The following is a 20,361-nucleotide window of genomic DNA, read 5'->3' as shown; positions in this document are numbered from 1 at the left end:
CCCCCCCCCCCCCCCCCCCCCCCCCCCAAAGCTACAGCGATGATTTAGCAATAGTTTAAATCCTTAAATTAGTTGCTGTGCTTTAAGTTCTAATGGCAATTTTATTTGTTTGAATTGGGGTATATGGCAATGCACTTCTTAGGTCAGCCCAAGTTTTGACTTAAGTACCAAAGCTGTGATTAGTAGTGATTGCAAACTACTGTATTTCAGGGGGTTATTTACATATTTGGAGCAGCGTAATTTCCATTACGAGTGTACTTTATGTGCTGTAACCCATTGTAAGGATGTTGGGAAAAAAAACAACAACAACAACAACAACTGTACAGACTTGTATCTTTCCCCTGTTCTCCAGGGTTACTGAAACCTGTGCAGGTGCAGCAGCAGCATTTGTAGTGCCTCAGTGGTGTAGGGGCTGCTGGGGACACAAGTGTCAGCCTTGTAGAAATCAGCTGACAGACAGTAACTGGGAAGTCGCTGACATGGCCCAGCCCTGAATACGTGCAATAGTTAAACATATCCCTGCTTCGACCCCCCCGCCCAAAATAATGATGCTGACTTCAGTATCGTGGCATTTTAGTCAAGTGTGTCTTGGAGCTTTTGCATATGTAGGGTGTGTGAGGCCCTTGCTTTGTCAGCATTTCTCATCAAGTGTGCGATGAATAAATTGTGGTATGCTTGGAAACAAATATACATCCTCAGTCACCTCCGTGACACTGGGATCTCAAGAGGGTAATGAAACAGATAGTAGCAGTGGTCGTTGTGGTCCCCATAGCTGCCTTTTCAAAATCCTTTGAAAGCAACCCCCTAAAAATGTATCTCTTGAGTTTATTGCATTTAGTTATCAGTCATTTTAAGCTTTACCTCGTGACAACGTTGATAGTGGGGGAAAATCCCTAATTTGTATGAGGGTTACAGCTTGTTTTTAATCCTGTGATAGAGCAGCTAGCTTTATAGTGTCTGTAAGAGTAGACATAAGTGAAAATTTATGTATAATCTATGTGGCTATAAAGCACTCGCGCTTGTGGAGGGGGGAGTTCGTAGTTGCTTTTAAACTTCCCATTTACGTACTTAGATGGCTCTTTCTCTGTTTTTTATCATTTTAAATGACACAGAAGGCTAGCTAACTTCTCCTTGTAATCAGTCCTGTTTGTTGTGAGAGTTGCTGCTTTATACCTGTAACAAATCAAATGCAGAGGCACGCTACGTATTTGTTTGCAGGTATATTTCTCTGTGACAGCTGTTCTTTAAGACCCTGAGATCTGCCATTAATTTTGAGTAGTCAGGAAGGCATCCATCTAGTCAGCAGTAGAAATTACTGCTGCTCTTTGATGAGTTTTCATTATTAGCATTTCTCAAAGGCAAGGGTGACTGAAATTTATGCCATCAGTTGGTCACACGAGACGGGGATGTTTCATAAACGCTGCCAGATGTCACTGAGATGAGCTCGTATGCAACAAGCAAATCATTTCTGGAAGAGCTGTTAAAACTGCTACAGTGGCTTCTCCCTGAACGTGTTCCTGTTGTGGAAGCCAACAGGCACAGTGGCTTCTCGGGGTGCAACCCAAATGTCCTGGGTGTGCAGCGGGCACGGCTCTACCCAGCCCCAGCGGCCCCGTGCCTGCTGCCTGTGCTCTCCCGTGTTGTGGTGGTGCAGGGACGCTGCCTTAACCTTGCTAGAAATCCCAGCAGGAGGATAATGAATCAAATCCCAAATTATTTTTGAAAGGTAAATAAACCCTGTACAGAGCAGCAGAAAATTCCTTTTTCTTCTTTTTGAGAAGTAGGACTTGTGCCACATGTTTATGAAGATAAATCAATGTGGTGAGCTTTGAAGGTGTGACCTTGCACACCCAGCAGTTGTTGCCATTTCTTTAAAGAAATAAACAAGCACCATGACCTGAAACTACACACAGAAAATAATGGTTAGTTAGCAAAATCACAGGCTAAAAAGGTAGAGGGTATGTTTTCAACTTGTCCCTGGGCTCTGTAGGTCAGCACGTACTTTTGTGTTAGAACATGGTCTGCCACACGGCACTCGTATTCTTCCCCAAAGATTTCCATCTTGGAATAAGGGATAGACAAGTAAGGGAGCAAGCCAGAGTAGCAAGGGCACGGCATATTAGAGTTGTGTTTTTTTGTTGTTGTTGTTGGTGGTGGTGGTTTGTTGTTGTTTTTTGTAATTTAAAATATTTTCCAAGTCTATCCATGAAGCATATTTAATTATTTTTCATTTGGTTTTGACTGGCGTACGTGTGAGATAACTATTTCCTTTTGGTTGATGTGTGCTGTCTCTGCACCTTCTTATTCTGCCTACCTACAGCCTGCATAGGAAACTTAATGCGTTTTTTCTTAGCCACCGGGCCTGTTCTTCTTCCCTTGGCTAATAATCCTCAGCTATGCAGGTAGTAGTTTACATTTAGAAAGATGCCCTGGCTATATTAATTTCCAGTTTTCTTAAGAGATTAAAATTCCCAGAGAAAACAGCATAGTTTTATAGTGCTGTGAAAGGTTTGCACAAACTGTGATATATCCTATCACTCATTTTTATCGTTTTGTAGGTATTCTGTATTTAAACGCTATCGTACTGCTTATAATGAATAAAACGATGAAGTAATTTGTCAAATATTATATTCTGCATCATTTATGGCTCTATTTTGGTGTGTTATTATTCCGACTAGGCTAAAAATTGCTTTAAGGAAAGTAAAAACACCTCTCTAATGCCAGGTAACTTCATTGGCTGCAGTTAATTTGATTTTCTCAATAGCAGGCAGTAGACTAAATGGAGTTAAAATAATGCAATAAACAGTGGCATCCACGTCTCACCGTGGCTGCAAAAAAAGCCGATTGAATGAATGTAGGTCGACCTGCTTGAGAACTCCTGAACGGTTTTGGTCATTACGGATGATTTTGATAGACAGGTGCGCTTGATTCAAAGACGGTGAGCCACAGTCAGCAAACTGCAAAAGAGAAACTTGTGCTCAATCCTACTTGGCAATTTTGCATCGTCAGAGGGAGGTTTTGGGGAAGTTCACGGGAAGGTGAATTTTTTTTTGGTGTACTTATCCCTCTTCAGTGATGAAATTGAAATGTTCTTTGGAGATGACCGTCTTTGAGGATGGTAGCTGGAAAGGATGCGAGGAAGATCTTACAACTTCAAAGACTGGAAATTGCCAAGAAGGTTACTCAGAGTTAGAGACAGCAGGGTTTTGAGAACCCGTGCATCCTGAGAAGGTGCTCATGGATTGGGGAATGTGGAGATGATTGTCAGGGGGGTTAGTTAGGGCATCTAGACTTTGAGGGATATCGGAAGAGAACTGCATATGCTTGTGGGAGGGAACGTAAGTGATAGTGCTTCTCAGTGTGTCTGTGCCAGTGTTGCAGGGCAATGATGGAGAGCAGGAAGAAAATATTCTTCTCATGCATGTGGACAAAACAGCTTCCTTTTGGAGAAAAGGTTGTGCTGTAAAAGGACGCAAAAGTAGGCTGGGACATAAATAGTACTTGAAACAGAGAGAAAAATAGAAACTCCAGTGCACTGCTCTGCAATACAGTCTCTCATGTTTTTCAGGAGGGAGTTATTTGTTGACTGATTTATTTAGGATTTTCAGGGTAGACTCCCTCAAGGGAGAAGGGAGATGCTCATTCCTCTGTGCACGTCTGAGTGAGATCCAGACGCTGCAGCCTGTAGCAACAAGGAGAGGTGAGAACAGAAAGCTGGAAACCTGCAGCTCCAACAGAGGAGCTGAGAGACAGCAGGGATGGGCCTGGAGCAGCTCCTCGGGTCTCAGAAACACTGCAAAGAGCTGGGGAGCAGAGGGGCTGGAGCAGAGTGTGCTTCCCTCCAAGCTGGTGAAGGACTGGCTGTCAGGCTGGTGCCAAGGGCCCTTCTGTGGGACTCCCCTGCAGGAACTTGTGGGTTGGAGGAAAGTTGTGTAAAAGTTTTTTCCATTTCTGTTCCCCGGTCACTTGAGTTATCTTTAGTTTAGGAGGTCGATTATCCTTGTTTGCTTGTTATAGTAAGCGGTGGCTTTGTTGCTGTTTAAAAGCTGTTCAGTCGTCCCTGAGGAGCTTGCTGTGTCAGAAGGTTGATGTGGAGCCACCTCAGAGCTTTGGCGATCCATAGCTGCTCAGCTATCCTGCCTCTGAGATTTCAAATCTCTCTTCCCTTCTGGCAGATAGCAGAGAAGAAGGTACGGGAATGGGAAATTTGATGTAGCAAATGGAAAGTGGAATAAGAAAAAAAAAAAAAATAGGTAGCATAATGAAAAAGACAGCAGTAAAATAGAGATGTGCTGGGAAGTGGAGAATAACACATTGGAAGAGATGTAAATGGAAGTTAAGAGAGAAAATTGGAAATCAAGAGAAAAATAAGTGACAAACTGAATATCCAGAAAATAAACCTATGGTTTCTTCCTCTCCTCAATTAGTTGACAATGGAAATACTGTCTTTAATCTTCCTGTTCTCTGAGAGCATCACTTGCCTATTGCATCTGTATCAGAGAAACACTAGGGTTTGCGTGACTGTGAGCTACATTATTTATGAATAAGAGTAAGTTTAGAATTTTATTGGCTCACTCTTGGGAAAATATCATTTAAGCTTCAAATATTTTGAGCTATATAACTGGAAAATGTGACTTAAGTGGCTTTTTATTCTGTTTGTTTATTTTTAGTGAACAGTAAATGTTCAATTGACTTGTTTTTGATCTCCATTAGTGTTTTTTTTTTCAGAATTTATAAAATAGCCTTTAATCTGTTCGTTAAATGTTCACTGTTTCTCTTTGCTTAAGGCTCTCCTATGAAACTGTATAGAATAGGTGGTTTATTTCAGACAAAATACCAGTAAAATATGGAAGCTAAGCTTTTTAAAATCTTGTTGCCAAATTTCTAAATATTTAGTGCAAGTTCCTAGTTAAAAACACAGCTTTTGTCCAATTTCTTTAGAGTCTGGGAGTCTTAGTACATCTTGAGAAGTTGAGGCTTAAGTTACTTTGTTTAAACTTCAAAAAGTGAAACTAGGACAGTTTTTTCTTTCATTACTCCGTGCAAAATCAAGTCAGGTGCAGCCACCACACCGGCTGCAAAACCGTGCCACATTCTTCTCTTTGATTTTTCTCATCTGTGACAGAGAATTCTGGTACAAAGGATCAAAAGTCAGACATGCCCTTTGAAAAATGAGAAAATTCAGAGTTGTAAAAGTAACATGAGAGTTAAAGAAGACTGACTTTTTAATTTAATAGTTAGCATTTCCTTAATTTTCTTTTTTTTCCCCTTTTTCCCCCATTTAAATATATCAAAACACTGAAGTACAAAGAGAATTTGGGATGAAAGATTAAAGATGAGTCAGCCTCCATCAATGTCTGCCCTGTTTTTCTTCCTAAAAAAAAATCTTTTACCATATTGTAGGCACTAAAACATAGATTTTACCTACCAGAAATAATGAGATGTTTCAAATCCTGTAGATTTTTGCTTGATGTAGGAAAAATGGCACTTTTTTTTTTATGTTTAGGCAGCATAACACTTTGAACAATTTCACGCTTCAGAAGTGACAAGCCTACATGACTGCATTATGTGGTATTTTACTTTGGTCCACTCTGTATTGAAATATCATCTGCAAAGTACTTTGCAAGACTTGCATTAAGATGTTATGTTCCACTGTACCATAAAAGCCCTAAACCGAATTAAATCCAGCAGGTCCCTAGCAAACTTCCATTAGTGTCAGTGAAGGGTTTCCAACTGAATATAGAGGATACCCTTATACTGCTGACAGTTTTGTGTCCTAAAGAGCGTGAAATGAATATTCCCTGTCCCAGGCAAAATCTATTACTGTATCAGAGCTTTCAGTTGTACTCTCCTGGTTTCCAAAAGGCCACTCCCCAAAATTGCATCTCTTTCTGGGGCTCAGTAGATGAAGGCTATGAAGATGTGTGGTTTTACTTTTAAAGTGTGTGCTTCCATGTATGTGTTTATAGCTATATACTTGTCCTGGAGTTAATTTTCTTCTTAATAGCTGGTATGGTGCCGTGTTTCGGATTTAGGATGAGAATAATGCTGATAACACACTAGTGTTTTACTTGTTGCAGAGCCATGCTCACACTAAGCCAAGGACTTCTCAGCTTCTGGTGCTGCCCTGCCAGCGAGGTGGCTGGGGGTGCAAAAGGAGCTGGGAGGGGACACAGCTGGGACAGGTGACCCCAACTGGTCCATACCAGTCCATGCTAAATATTCCATACCACACGGCATCCAGCTGAACAACAAAACTGGGGGAGTAGCCTGGGGACGGGTGAGTGATTCTCAGGGGGACTGGCTGGGCATCCGTCAGTGGGTAGTGAACAACTGCACCGGGCATCACTTGTTTTGTGTATTCTTTCCTCATTATTATTTTTTTTTCCTTCTTTTTCTGTCCTATCAAGGTGTCTTTATCTCAAGCCAAGAGTTTTACCCTTTTTCTGACTCTCTGCCCCATCCCATTGGGGTTTGTGGTGCTGAGCTGCCAGGTTAAACCACAACAATGCTGTTGCCAGAATTTGGTGAATCTTAGAGTTGTATATAAGAAAATACAGGTGACGAAAAAAAGGGCACTTGCAGTTCTGCCAGCTGCTCTTACCAGCATTAAAGGCTTGCTGATAACCTACTTAAAACCAGTCTCTTGGCTGAAATGTGAGAGCAGTACAGGAATTTAATAATCTGTTTGTGATTTGCTAGTATAATACTTGGTTGGTCTGAAGCACCTTTGACTGGAGGATTTGACCTGGGACTGTCTAAACTTGATTGTATTAATCTCACAAACACTATATCATGGTAGGTAGGTATCGTTTCTTGGAGATGAGGTTGCTGTGACACAGACAGATAACATGCCGCCAGCTAATACAAGACCAGAAATAAAGCACAGCCTTTATTTATTAAAAAGAAATTAGGGAATAAATTGCAAATGACTGTTTGCCTCTCCTGAAGTCTGCTACTGCCTAGCAACAATTGCCAGATAGGATAAACATCATTAAGTGTAAAAAATTCAATGTCTAAAAGACATTAGGAGTGCTAATATGCAGTCTTAAGGTCTCTCTGTACTATTTTAAAACATTATCTCTTTTTGCATTTGGGGCCTAAGGGTAGTCCCAGTCTTGCCCATGGTATGTGCATGCATGCATGTGCCCACTGGTTTCTGTATAATGCAATTTGTGTTATTGTGATGCTGTAGTTAAGTGTGGTGGGGAAATGCTTCTGCAGCCAAAACAAAAATTAGAAATCTTGCATACTACATGCAGAAGCTTCTCAGGAAATCATTCTAGCTCACTGTTCCTGTCAAGCTGGGGAATATACCTGTTAATTTCCCCAGACAGAAAACACATCACCTCATCAGCAGCCCTAGAAAATGACAAAATATCCAAACTGAAGAAAAAAAACTGACTGCCAAACACTTTAATTGCTCCTACGGGGGGGAGCTGGGAGAGGAGGTGCATGCTTCAGAAATTTCAGGAAAGTCGAATAATTTACCTTACCACCTGTAGTGTCCCACAGTTACACTTTATATTACTGCAAAACCCGCATCTCTTAGTCAAGGTGTGACCCTTTAAGAGTACATTTGAGCTAGAGGGTACACGGTCATTTAATTTGAAAAGAATAATTTATACCTCTGAATCTGGAGAATGTGAAATTCTTTTACGGTGTTGGAGCTGAGGCAAACATCTCTGTGCAAAATCTATACCTACATATATCTTACATACTGAAGTAGTAAGAACAAATGCAATTTGATCACATACTGTGCTGTGTGTATTAACCTGTAGCAATAGTAATTTCATTTGGAGTTACCGTGAAGCTTCTTGAAGGCTTTGTAGCACTACTAATAACAAAATTTGATGAATTTATTGAAATACTCACTACTGCGATTCGGCTTAAATGAGTGAGGCATGAAAAACTTCAGCTGAATTATTATTTTCTGAATTGCACACAATTTGCTTCATATTCTGAATTTTCCTGTAAAGTGGCATGTCAAGGTAGAGAATATTTATAGGAAATTATGGCAACATTTATCATTGCATCGATATATTCATATTACGGGACTGCCTTTTTTTTTTTTTTTTTTTTTTTTTTTTCTAAGTGAAAATTACAACAAGATGAAAACATTTTTATAATCACTGCATATTTCTGGAACTCTTGCACCAAAGTATTTTTCCCTCACACTGAAGGACTAACTTTATCAGACATTGACAGAGATCAATGGTACATATGTAAAAGTACGGTACTTCTGGTAAATGTATCAATACTGCATTTTTATAAAATATACTGCAATGGATCAGCTTCCTATGACAGTGAAATTACACAGCCACATAATTACATAATCCACGTTGCTGCATAAACAGTTCTGGTTCTATGTTGCAAAGATAATTTTCAGACTGAACAGGGTGAAAACTGGCGCTGTGATGTCTGCTTAAGCATTTGGACAGCCTGAAACTAGAGCCTAGAGAGTTTTGGATGTCTCCTTTTTGTTTTGATGGGTATTAGACTCTGCAGTCTGACAGTTTCTGCTGCAATGGCAAATGAGGAAAATTAAGTTTGCAGTGTATTCTAGAGAACACATTTGCTTTTGTATCTCATGCAATATTTGGCATATAGTGGAGTAGGACATACTGGAACAATTCAGGGCTTCCAAGGGATGCTGAAATGATGATGAAGTTTACAGTTGGAGGTTTTGCTGCCACATAATTGGGAGGTCATCCGGTGTATGACAGAAGTGGCCTGCATTTTGTTTTTGTGATGGGCAATTGCCAATAGTTTGACCAAGAGAGGAGCCAGAGAACCCTTGAGAAAGACAAAGCAGCCAATCAGGGACACGGAGTTACGCCAGCAGACCCGAGGTTGCATACCTTGTGCGTCCAGCCCGTGTAGAAATGGTTACTGCAGTAGATAACTGGTTATTTGTAACGTGTCCTGTGCTGGATGTCAAATCTTTCCAGGTACATACATCTATGTGTAGGTATACTCTGTACATGTGTGTATTACAGACAAAAGTAACATGCATACGTGTCCCAAATACAGTTTGACGTGGTGGCATTCTGATCCCTGGATTGAAGTTTTTGTTGCATATAGCTCTCCAGTACCAAATTATTCAGGTCCAGGTTTTGACCAGCAATGAAATTATGAATTTCATTTAGGTTCAGTTGTAACTTGAAGTGTTTCAGAGCCAGGTTTGCTGGCTGAGACATTTCTTTTACGCATTAAGTGTCTGTGATAATGGACTTTTGTTGTCTTGGTTTCAAAGATTTGTGCATCAGAGCGATTTGGGAATTAAGGAATGTTAAATCTATGTGACCAGCTACTTTTGTTAGAATGAGTTTCATAGAATCTCAGAATGGTTTGGGTTGGAAGGCACCTCAAAGACCATCTAGTTCCACCACCCTGCCATGGGTGGGGACACTTCCAACTAGACTAGGCTGCCAAAGCACCATCCAGCCTGGCCTTGAAAACTTTCAGGGATGGGACATCCATGGCTCCTTTTGGCAACCCGGTCCAGTGTCTCACCACCTTCACAGTAAAGAGTTTCTTCCTACTAGCTAATCAAAACATACCCTCTTTTCATTTAAAGCCATTACCCCTTGTCCTATCTGTACGCTCCCTGACAAAGAGTCCCTCTTCATGTTTCCTGTAGGCACCGTTTCGGTACTGGGAGCCCTCTATAAGGTCTCCTTGGAGCCTTCTCTTCTTCAGGCTGAACAACCCCAACTCCCTCAGCTACGTCTTCATAGGAGAGGTGCTCCAGCCCCTTGATCATCCTTGTGGCCTTACTCTGGACTCATACCCAAAGGACCATGTCCTTCTTGGGGTCCCCAGAGCTGAACACAGTACTGCAGGTGGGGTTTTACGAGAGCAGAGTAGAGGGGGACAATCACCTCCCTCACTGTTCTGGCCATGCTTCTTTTTATGAGGCCCAGGACACAGCTGGCTTTCTGGGCTGCAAGCACACATTGCTGGCTCATGTTGAGCTTCTCATCCACCAACACCCCCAGGTCCTTCTCCTCAGAGCTGCTCTCAATCCATTCTCCACCCAGTCTGTATTTGTGCTTGGGATTGCCCTGGCCCAGGTGCAGGACCTTGCCCTTGGCCTTGTTGAACCTCATGATGTTTGCATGGGCCTGCCTCTCAGGCCCGTCAAGGAGTTTAGCAAGGCTGGCTGTTTTTAGAAAATACAACTAACCATTTTTCTCCTAAAATATATTCAGAAAGCTAACAGCTTTGGAAAACGCTTCAAAGGCCATTGCCCATCCCAAAGTTTTGTTGAAGTAGTCCCCCAAAATCTGTTAAAATAAAACTTAATTTAGATACAGAAATCATTCTTGGTTTCAGGTGTGATACCTTGCTTTTGCTCTACAGAGTATGCCTGAGGTAGTGGTAGCAGTAGCTTTTTTTCATTTGTGCAAATTGGCCTTTTCTTGACAGACACTATTTTAAAATTCTATAAATAAAGTATTTATTAGTAAATAAATTCAAAAACAGTCTTCCTAGAGCCAGGAAGGAATTGTGGTGGTAGTTGTTTTACCTTGTTTGTTTCTAGCAGTTACATGATTCAGTACTATTTAATAAAATATAATTTCTGCAGGGGTGGGATTTTGAAGCCCTTGAAAATATTAGCACTTACATTTCTGTATAGGTTAAGGAGTGAGTAATGCAGTGAAAATAAGTCCCAAGGACATAATTACAGGATACTATTTGGCTGTGTACTGCTTGTCCTGCCAACATGAAGAAGCAGGCACACAGAGAAGAATATGGTTGGAAAAACTTGAGAAATATAATTGGGGCATGTTGGCAAGACTGATGCAGAACAGACATCTCTTCTGGTGCCCCACATCACTTGATATCACTCATTTGAAGATGTCTAGACACTTCTATAAAACTATCCAAGTCAGAGTTGAACCAGACAGTGGGAATAAATTATTTGCATTGCAGAATTCCTCTGTATTTTAAGAATGGTTGCATTCTACGTTAATAATGAAGCTCCTAATTTAATTCGGTATACTTCTGCTCATTGTAACCAGCCATAGACTCTCTACAGTCCTATATGTGCTGATCTACTAGAAAATGATGCATCTTGTTTATTATTTCAATATCATCAGATAGCCTGGGGAATTCATGCAACAGGCATTTTTTACAAGGGGTTCTGCCAGCAAAACAACTCCAGCAATAGCACCGTAAGGTTGCATATTTTCATCTTATACAATGAAAGCTGGAAAGAAATTGTTTTCAACTGCCTTAAAATGCAAACACGGACTACGTGGGGAGGACTTGCTTTCTTGTACATCGTTCCCAGCAGCAGTGGTTTAGCAGACGAAAGTTCATTGGTACATATTACCTACTGACTGTTGTTGTGTATATATTTTCCAGATATAGTTGGCTGGAATTAGTTCAAATATTTTGTTTGCTGATGTACAAGAAAGGAATAAAGTTCCCTTGCTCTCTCCTCTACTATAGCGGCTTGCTACAGTTCCTACAGAATGAAAAAGAAATGGAAAAATAGCTTTGAACACATCTGTGTTGAACTCCTAAAAGGACAGATCCGAACAGTCATTTTTAGATGTTCTGCTCCTGCCTTGTTTCCATTTTGATTGTGATAAATAGGATTTTGTCTGTTAATGTGGATTCTCTTCAGAAATTGAAGCTATCGTCTTCCTGTCTGGACATACATTTGAATGTGTTTGAGCTACAGTTGAGTTACGGCTCAGGAAGTCCCTCTTGCTGAGGGACTCCATCAGAGCTCCCATCACAGTGGATGTACATGATTTTAGGCCATCTCTGTTGTGAAGGAAGCTGCCATGGTTTAAGGCTCCATGGAGATCCCTCAGGTTCTGCGCAGGTGTCAGCTGGCATCTAGCAGTGCTGCGTTCCAGAGCATATTTCCAGTAATAGTTTTTAAATGCAAAGATCTTACATTTATGATCTAACATAAGAAAAGATGAACAAAATGAAATGGCAATACAATTGGAGACCACAGTTTTTAAGAGACTGAATGAAGTCTTCCTGAAGAGATCTTTCTTCCTTCTTAGTAGGTGTTACAACATTAGATTCAATTTGCAACTTCGTAAATGTGACAGTCTAATTCCTAAATTTGCTTTCTGTCACTCACATATGAACAAAATGTGTTGTTATTTTAGCTGTGCTACAGACCAGATCATAATACTGTCAGTAGAAACATATAACGGGGTATTTGCTAATAGCATATACTGTAGCTCATGAATATTTGGCTATTTCTTCTTTCCAGGTGCTTTGTAGTTTTAAAGAGAATTTTCTCATTTTAGCCTGTCATTTATGATGCCAATTCATCCTTTAATATCTTCTAGCTTGCTACTTTAGAATTCCCTCCGAAGAAGCTCTTTGGAAACAAGGATGAGCGAGTGATTGCAGAAAGACGGAGTCACTTAGAGGTAATGGCATCTTTCTTACAGCCTTCTGAAGTGTATTTAGGTGGAGTACTATCTGCTTGACCAACAGAAACCATTCCCATACAGTAATAGTTAAATAGCCTACTTGAAAGTACAAAGTTGCTGCTTCATTTAACACAGGAGATGGCAGCAGTAGATTGCAAAGTAATGAAACATGCCTTTAAAAAAAAATTAATCCTAGTCTGGAAAAAAGCAACTCTTCGGAGATGTTCACAGGAGGTACATTTATTTAGTGGGGAAAGGTTGCGGATGAGGTAAGTGTTCACTGTAGACAGATGGTCTCTGTGCAAGACGAGATTAAAAAAAAAACTTGCTGCTTTAAATGCAATTTGTTATCTGAAGATTTACTATTTTATCATGGTTACTATATCCAAATATCTCATGACAGAAGGAAAGCGATATTTAGGCATCTCTGAGCTTTATTTTGTAACCCAGCTTGGAGTATTTTTTTTTACTTTGAATTAGGTTTAAAGCTTAATTTTATGGTGGACAGAGTTACTGAGTTTGAGGGTTTGGGGTTTTTGTTTGTTCTGCAGTGCTGTGTGGATGGCACAATTTTGACTCCTATTGCACTTTTAGGTCTTTATATTTCCATGCTAATGCATGTATTATTGCAGCCCAGGGGCAGCAGGTGGGGTTTTAGGAAAGAAGAATAGGCAGGAGCAAAGACTAAACCACATACCCCACAACTATTTTGTAGCCACATGGGGATTACCTGATCATGCAAGTCATAAATAATTACTTTCTTTGTAGAGCTGAAATAGCATTAAGTAGAGCTTTAGAGAAATTAATATAAAAGTAGATTGCTTCCAACTGGGATATTTTCTGGCATGTTTTGATTTTTTTTCTATTACTTCACCTTTTCTTTGATCCAAAAACAAAACATCCTCCCACTGACTTTTGATGTGAGGCTGTCTTACATATAGTGCAAAATGTAATCTGTTTTTTTGTTTCCTGTCCTCCATTGAGGGCATAAAGGCATGGCCACATTCCCGTCTAGAACTCAGTTTGCATATTTTTGTACCAGTAAGAAATTTAATCCCTTAATCTTTCTGACCTTTCATTGATTTGCTAACCGACTTTATTGTAATGTTTCTGAATGTTAAAACTGCTTTGTAGAGTGATGCTTTGATCATAGCTATGTAGTATTTGTGGCTTTCTATGTAGCCAGTTTTTAGTTTTACATTAAGTTGTATCTATTTTAGCTAAATTAAGTCATTTAGAACTGTATTATCTATATATTTTGCAAATACTATAATAAAAATATATGAGCACTGTATACCTGAGTATGTTTTGCCATATGCCGGGTAGTACACTGGGCCATACCACTCAGTAATCTTGGCAAATCAGTCAGCATTGGAGAAACTCAAGATCTCCAGTGGTCAAGAGAAAGTTATATAAAGAGGACAAGGAGCCAAGTAAATATTACCATCCCTGCCATGAGGAATTTGATGCAATAAGCTTGATGTCATTTCATGAAAATAGTAAAAATGCCTGATGTTTGGATCTTTGCTCCTGGTATTTTATGCTTTTTTTCATTGTGCCTTTTTGCAGTGGTTTGCTCTGGCTTTGCACTGAAGGTCAGTAGCTGGTGTGCTTCAGCTAACATAACTGCAGCCTCCTTGGCAAAGCAGTGGAAGAAATCACCTAAGTAGTGATTGTTTCCTATGAAGTCTTCGAAGACTCAAAGCACATCTTGAATTATACTGGGAAACTATTTGGCAGACAGAGAATGTGTGATAGTGCACTATGGCACAGGCACCGATTCTATTTAAAATGCCTTCTGTTGCTTTCTCATCACTTTCAGTCTGGAATGAACTTTGAGCATGTTTCAGTAGACTAACCTGAAAGGAGTAATGGATGGACTGCCTCTGTAAGGGACATGGTTTCTTGGCCTTTTGAACAGGGCACATTTCTCATGTAGAAATTGGATCAGGTAAAGGGTGAGGAAGTCAGACCTTGGTAATGAGCAGAAACATGGCTAGCATGCATTCAGTTGGCTTTTGTACCCCATTCTGTGCCTTGATTTGCTGTAAAAACTATGCAATGGCTTGCAAGCCTCACAGGTGATGTTATTCTAGTAATTGTATATAGTATAAAAGCTTATTTGATTGTTTCCCATGGTTAGGCAAGAGCTAATTAGCTAATACAGGACTTTTAATAAAAGCAAAGCCCATCTTCTAGACCAAAAACAAATTGTAGGTTCTTACCTGAAGTCTGAGCTGACCTTATTGACTAAAAATATATGGCAGTCTGACAAATATCAGTCTAATAATAGTGTTCTGAACAAATTTTCTGTGTTGTAAGATAATTAGTAGAGCTATCGTCCCTGTGATTCACGATAAAGAAATTAATCTCCTCTTCCAGTTTTTATATTAGATTTTTACATATCTTGAACAGGCTTTGTGTTATTTTCCTGGACTTTTTAGATTAATTTTGGAGTGGGATAGAACAGCTTTGACTAGTCCAGCGCGTTCCTGAGCAGCATCCCATGAGGAACAGCAGTTTCTTGTTCTAATTTACATTTTTTCCAAGTATGCACAGAAATGAAATTTCAAGATGCAATGTGCACCTCTTTAAGGGATAAAACAACCGAGGCTGTCATTTCAGTCCAACAGCCCGCCTAAAGTGTGTGCTGAATTGAGCAGTTGGTTACTGAAATGGTCTCGTAGGCTCTTCTTATGTCAAGGCTAAATTGCAACTCACGGTCTGATCTGGGAAAATGAGGCAGTTAGACTGGGAGTTGCAGGAGCAAAACTGCTCTACAAAATTAGCTAAATGTACAGCAGAGAACTACTTCTATTGCATACATCTAAACAGCTATTGTAATTGCCTCTCTTTGGGTCTAGCCAGGGAAATTTTTCTTGTGCCTAATTATAAAACCATTTGCCCAAAACGTCCTTTGTGGGACCCATAGCAGTTTAGGAAGTTTTTTTTTCCTACACCAAACCTCTTGGGTTCTAGCCACAATGGGAGCAGAAGTCCTGAGAATAGCAGGAGGGCTTTTGTGGCACTGCTCAGTGCAGCTAGAATGGGGAAGGGGGTATTGGGTGCTGCTTGTGGGGGGCTGCTCTTTTTTATTTTTAAAATTGCCATGTAAATTACCTTGTTTCAGCTTTAGTTCAGAAGTGGGCATGTTAATTCATTGTAACAGGTATGACATTACTTTGAGTAAAAGATTCCAGAGAGCCCCCCAATTGTGAGGATTGTGATTTAAAATCACAATAAATGCAAAGTTTAGGCAAAACATCAAGTTATTTGTTTATCCTTTTTATCCTCGCTGGTAAAAATGCTTAATAACTGAACGCTTCACAGTACATTGTTGGTAAGAAAGCACGTTATGCATATTTTTTTTTGGTGTGTGTGTGTGTGTGAGATGAACCTGTAGAGAAAAAAGTCTTTGATCTCTAGCGTGATATATATTTGCAATGTAAACACTTCAGCTTTGGTGCTTGTTGGTATAACATCAAGTCTTTTGACCAACATCTTACATTTCCATAGAGGTTTTGAAAGATAACAGGCAAGTTGGCACAGGGTTTTTACCTATACATCACGAGAGAAAGCACCTAACCTATGTTTAAAATTACCTATCCTAAGAGCCTTGTTGCAATCTATTAATTTAGTATTTCATCAGGGACCTGTTGCAGGGCAAAACTCTAAATTAATTGTTCCACAGTCTAAAGACTGTAATTTCACTTCAGAGCCAACCTTGCTTGATTAAATCCGCCTTAAATGAAACAGCCAAGAATTCTTTTGATTAAAGTTAATGAGTAGAAGTTAGTGTGTATCTATCCTTTCATGCAATTAGAAACCAGTAAATAAGGATATAGGATCCTTTTTTTTTCCCATGATGAAATCAGATGTATACCTCCTTTTCTAGTTTAGAAGCAAAAACTTTGTAAAGGAAGCACATGTCACAGGAGAGATATAATTCAATGAAGGTATCTGTTTCCATTTTATCTGCAGAATATCTTTTATTACTGGGGGAGTTACTAGATCTGTGGATGACAGTAAAAAGTTTTCCTGAAATCCCCACTGCCCTGGACTCTGCATTTTTGTATCATAATCATTCCCCTGCTTATTTTTTCTTCTTCTCTTGGACACATGCTTTGTAGTAGTAGTAATGAAGGTAAGTATTAGCCCTGTTCAACCATTGTGCAGCCAGGAAAACTGCACAAGTAACTAAGCTGATGTAACAGATTGGGTCATGTTTCCTGGCTCCTTGTTCAGAAGTCTTGTAGCCATGGGCCCGCTAACTTTCTTTTCTAGTCTTGCTGTCACCAGTGTGCTCAGAAGAGCACGATTGTTAAGCTGACAAAATTCCATCAGGCTGTTGCTTAAAGGCAAACAAAACAGCCCTACCCCTCAAACCTCAGCCTGTCTCCTCTCTGTTAAATGTTTTGCACTCTGTCCCCACTGCTGTGTTTCCTCAGGTATGTTTGTCAACAGCAAGGGGCATCAGGCAAAATCCCTGACTGGGGATGCACCAGCAGACAGCACAAAGGTTGGTAGGAGGCGTTTCCTTGTGCTGCTCCCTGCAGAGCTCAGGGAATGAAAGTAAGTCCACCTGTACCAGTAGAGTAAAGCAAATCCACTTTGAGTTCTGAAGGAGCACATACATCTTCCTGGCATTTTTTTAATACTTTGAATCTCTTTAAAAGATTGACATGCTCAATTTATTTAAAATTAATAACACAATTGTCCTTAACCTCCTAACTTTCTGGTGTCTGATGATGAGTTTATCAATGATAAGTGTTAATGCAAGAGGCAGAAATAAATCTTGTATGAACTGCATAATTCAATTATTCTCTCCAAGCTGTAGAACTGGCTGGTGAAAACATCACAGGCACTGAGCTGACTGAACAGAAATATTGCTGTTTGTCAGAATTAAGCTTCCAAATTACAATTCTTTAACATAAAGGCCAAACGTTCTGTTTTGTTTTTAACGTGTATTATGACTTGCCTTCCTTTGAAGGTGATAATTTGTAGGGTTTTCTGAACACAGCTCTGAAGCTAGCCTCTCCAACTTCTCCTTTTGAAGTGGGGTTCTGCTATTTTTGCATGACTCCAATAATCTAGTTCTTAAGGAAAACACGCATCAAACATGAATTTGTTACTGTCATTTAAATTTATTACTAGTTCCAGAATTAACACCTCAGTGGCAAGCATCAAAAGAGACATTTGAGAAAACATGTCAAAATACTTGTCAACAAATTTGGGCAAACTGTGTTCTAGCCAGTTTAAGTCCTCATTTCCTGAGGTTTTCCTTGAAGTCATGAGGGCAGAAGCATTTTAATGAAACTGTGGGTGATTTGTCATCTGAATATTCAGTATGAACTTCTTGAGTACATCCCACCAGCCTTTGTTTCACAGTCCATGCCTCAATCTATTTAACTGAGACAACCAGCTTCATGCTAGTTCCAAGTGAATTTATATTTCCATTGCAAAAAAAAATAATCCTGTCAAGTGGGGTCAGTAGGAGTTACCGTTTCTGTTTCATTTTTCCTGACGCTGATGCCAGTCACAAGGACCTTTCTAAGCTACTGATTGTGTGTCAGTTCAAAGTGATTATTAAAAGGAAATTATTAGACTATGGTATCAGCTTACAACAACATCCCTAATACCAAAGCTTTTTAAGAAGAGCTTTAAAGCCAGCTGCTCACCAGCCTGGCTCTTGCAGATTGCATGTTTGCCTCTGACAGTGCAGTTGTAAATACTGTTCTTAGAAGCATCTCAATGAGATGGACTTCAGAAAGCATGCAGAATATTTGATAATCATTGAAAGATAAAAGGAAGCTTTTCCTTTTATTACAGACATGACTGCATACCATACAACTACTATTGCAAAAGCAGACTGCTGCAAATGTCAGCGTTTGATAATCCTCAAGAAGGTTGTTTCATACCTGTAGTTTGAAGTGCAGAGTGCTACATCTTAGAGTGATGATTTTAATTTCCCAGCAGAGGAACAGGGGAATGTAAGAGGGAATGTAATAGGAGCACAGGGAGAAAGAGAGCATAGACGCGTCCACAAAGAGAAGAGCACAAAGTGTTTGGGGAAGGGAACCGAATCGTCAGTGTCAGTTATATGAAATCTGTGTCAAGGACAATTTACTGGATTAGGTATAGTCAGTTTGCACCAAGAGCCTTTCATAACCTCTAGTAACTGTTTAAAAATATTTTTAAACAAAACTCTCAGCTTTTCGGCAGCAACACTGAAGTCTTGCCTTGCCTACAGATAGTAAAACTGTGCAGTTAACCATTTGAAAACAATTTCCCATGTCAGGTTTGTGGCCTTCAGTGCGTCATCGGGACTGCTCAAGGCACCTGGCTCCTCTTCTTTGAAGTGGCAGCCCTCGCAGAGCAGCTGTAGAAGCTCTCAGCAGTAAAGCATTTGATTTCATCTGTTTTTGGGTGTCACTGCTTCTTGTGCGAGGCCTTGTTGGCTTCAAAAAGTGAGTAATGATTTTAGTTTTACTCATTGATTACGTTCTCTACATACAAATATGTAGAGATTAGGACTTTGCATGTGTCAGCAGTTGATCCCGTACCAATAAAATCTTACTTTGATTAAAAACCATAGAATCTTGGCCAGGATGACAGCAAATGCAAGAGGCTAGTTTTATAATAGCAATAGAAGAGAAAAACGATAGTTTGGAAGAAGTGAAAGCTTGGGATTGTTTTCTGAATGAGTTCAGTTCAAGCTCGGTTCCTCAAGAGGGGGAGTGGAGGGGAAGGTGCCAATCTATTCTTTTTAGTTACCAGTGATAGGACCCGCAGGAATGGTGTCAAGCTGAGGCAGGTGAGGTTCAGGTGAGACATCAGGAAGAGGTTCTTCACCGAGAGGGTTGTTGCACACTGGAACAGGCTCCCCAGGGACATAGTTACTGCATCAAGCCTGTTGGAGTTTAAGAAGCGTTTGGACTGTGCTCTGAGTCACATGGTCTGAATTTTTGGGTGAACCTGTGAGGTACCAGGAGTTGGACTCAATGATCCTTATGGGTCCCTTCCAACTCAGGATATTCTGTGATTCTATGATTCTCTGTTCGACAGGCTGCTAGACACAGAAGGAATAGTAAGCATAAGCAGCCCCTTGGTCACATTTGCACAAACTCAGCAGCTCATTCAAGATCAGGTCTGAAACCCCATTTTGCAGAATTTGCTAAAGGCAACTCTCATGTCGTGTACATACGCCTTTACAATAACTTTGGTATTTCTTTTTTTAGATGCATAACTTCAGATCCCTACCTCAAAAGCTGGATCTTTTGTGATAAAATGTTCATCTCTGTTTCGAATAAAGAATTAAATAGGATGTGTGCAATTCATGGGCTGTTTTTCTTTCCTTTTTAGAGTATCCGAAAATAAAAAGGTATGTTGATGATAGAATCATAGAATGGCTCGGGTTGGGAGGGACCTTAAAGATCATCTAACTCCGACCCTCTGCCATAGGCAGGGACGCCACCCACATGATTTAGTTCAGGATATGTGACAGCATAAAGCTTGAACTCTAGTTTAGCTCCACATCGCAATGTGTTTTACTGTCAGTTCTGAATAAATTTCCCAACATCCTGCTACAAATCACATTTTGTAGTGGTGCACCTTGATCAGTCTTCAGTAATGGCTCCCCACCTCCAGATGTGAGTAGATGAATAAAAGGAGCGCTCAGCCAAGGACACTGGCTTGAACTCGGTGCTATCCCTTTTCAAAGCAAGCATATCAGTCATCCTCCAGCATCTGATTTCACCAAAGGAAGTAGAGGATGATGCATGTCAAGTGCTTTGGTAGCTGTTTGCCAAGGCCACTCCAGCAGATGACACGTTGTCGCTGCTGGCCCAGGGATGCGTGGTAAAATCAATTCCGTTGTTATTCTTTCTGAATAGATTTTGACAGGACTTGTTTTGACTTGTGCTCTGGAGAAAAGATTGGTTTCCTTCAC

The 20,361-nt window shown here is 40.2% G+C and overlaps 1 protein-coding gene across 4 annotated transcripts in view; it reads left to right on the top strand.

The window, feature by feature from the left end:
• KIF16B (kinesin family member 16B) overlaps positions 1-20,361 on the top strand; it is a 142,744-nt gene that overhangs the window by 110,354 nt on the left and 12,029 nt on the right. For 3 of the 4 annotated variants that reach the window (XM_035320230.1, XM_035320232.1, XM_035320231.1), the window contains one exon: positions 12,327-12,410. The exons of the other annotated variant lie outside the window; for it this stretch is intronic. In XM_035320230.1, coding sequence (XP_035176121.1) covers positions 12,327-12,410 — 84 coding nt within the window. The remainder of the gene's footprint in view (positions 1-12,326; positions 12,411-20,361) is intronic. 4 annotated transcript variants of the gene reach the window in all.

Source organism: Oxyura jamaicensis, chromosome 3, assembly GCF_011077185.1.
Source record: "Oxyura jamaicensis isolate SHBP4307 breed ruddy duck chromosome 3, BPBGC_Ojam_1.0, whole genome shotgun sequence".
NCBI lineage: Eukaryota > Metazoa > Chordata > Aves > Anseriformes > Anatidae > Oxyura > Oxyura jamaicensis.
Note: the sequence above shows the minus strand (reverse complement) of the source record. Positions and strands in the feature narration are given on the sequence as shown.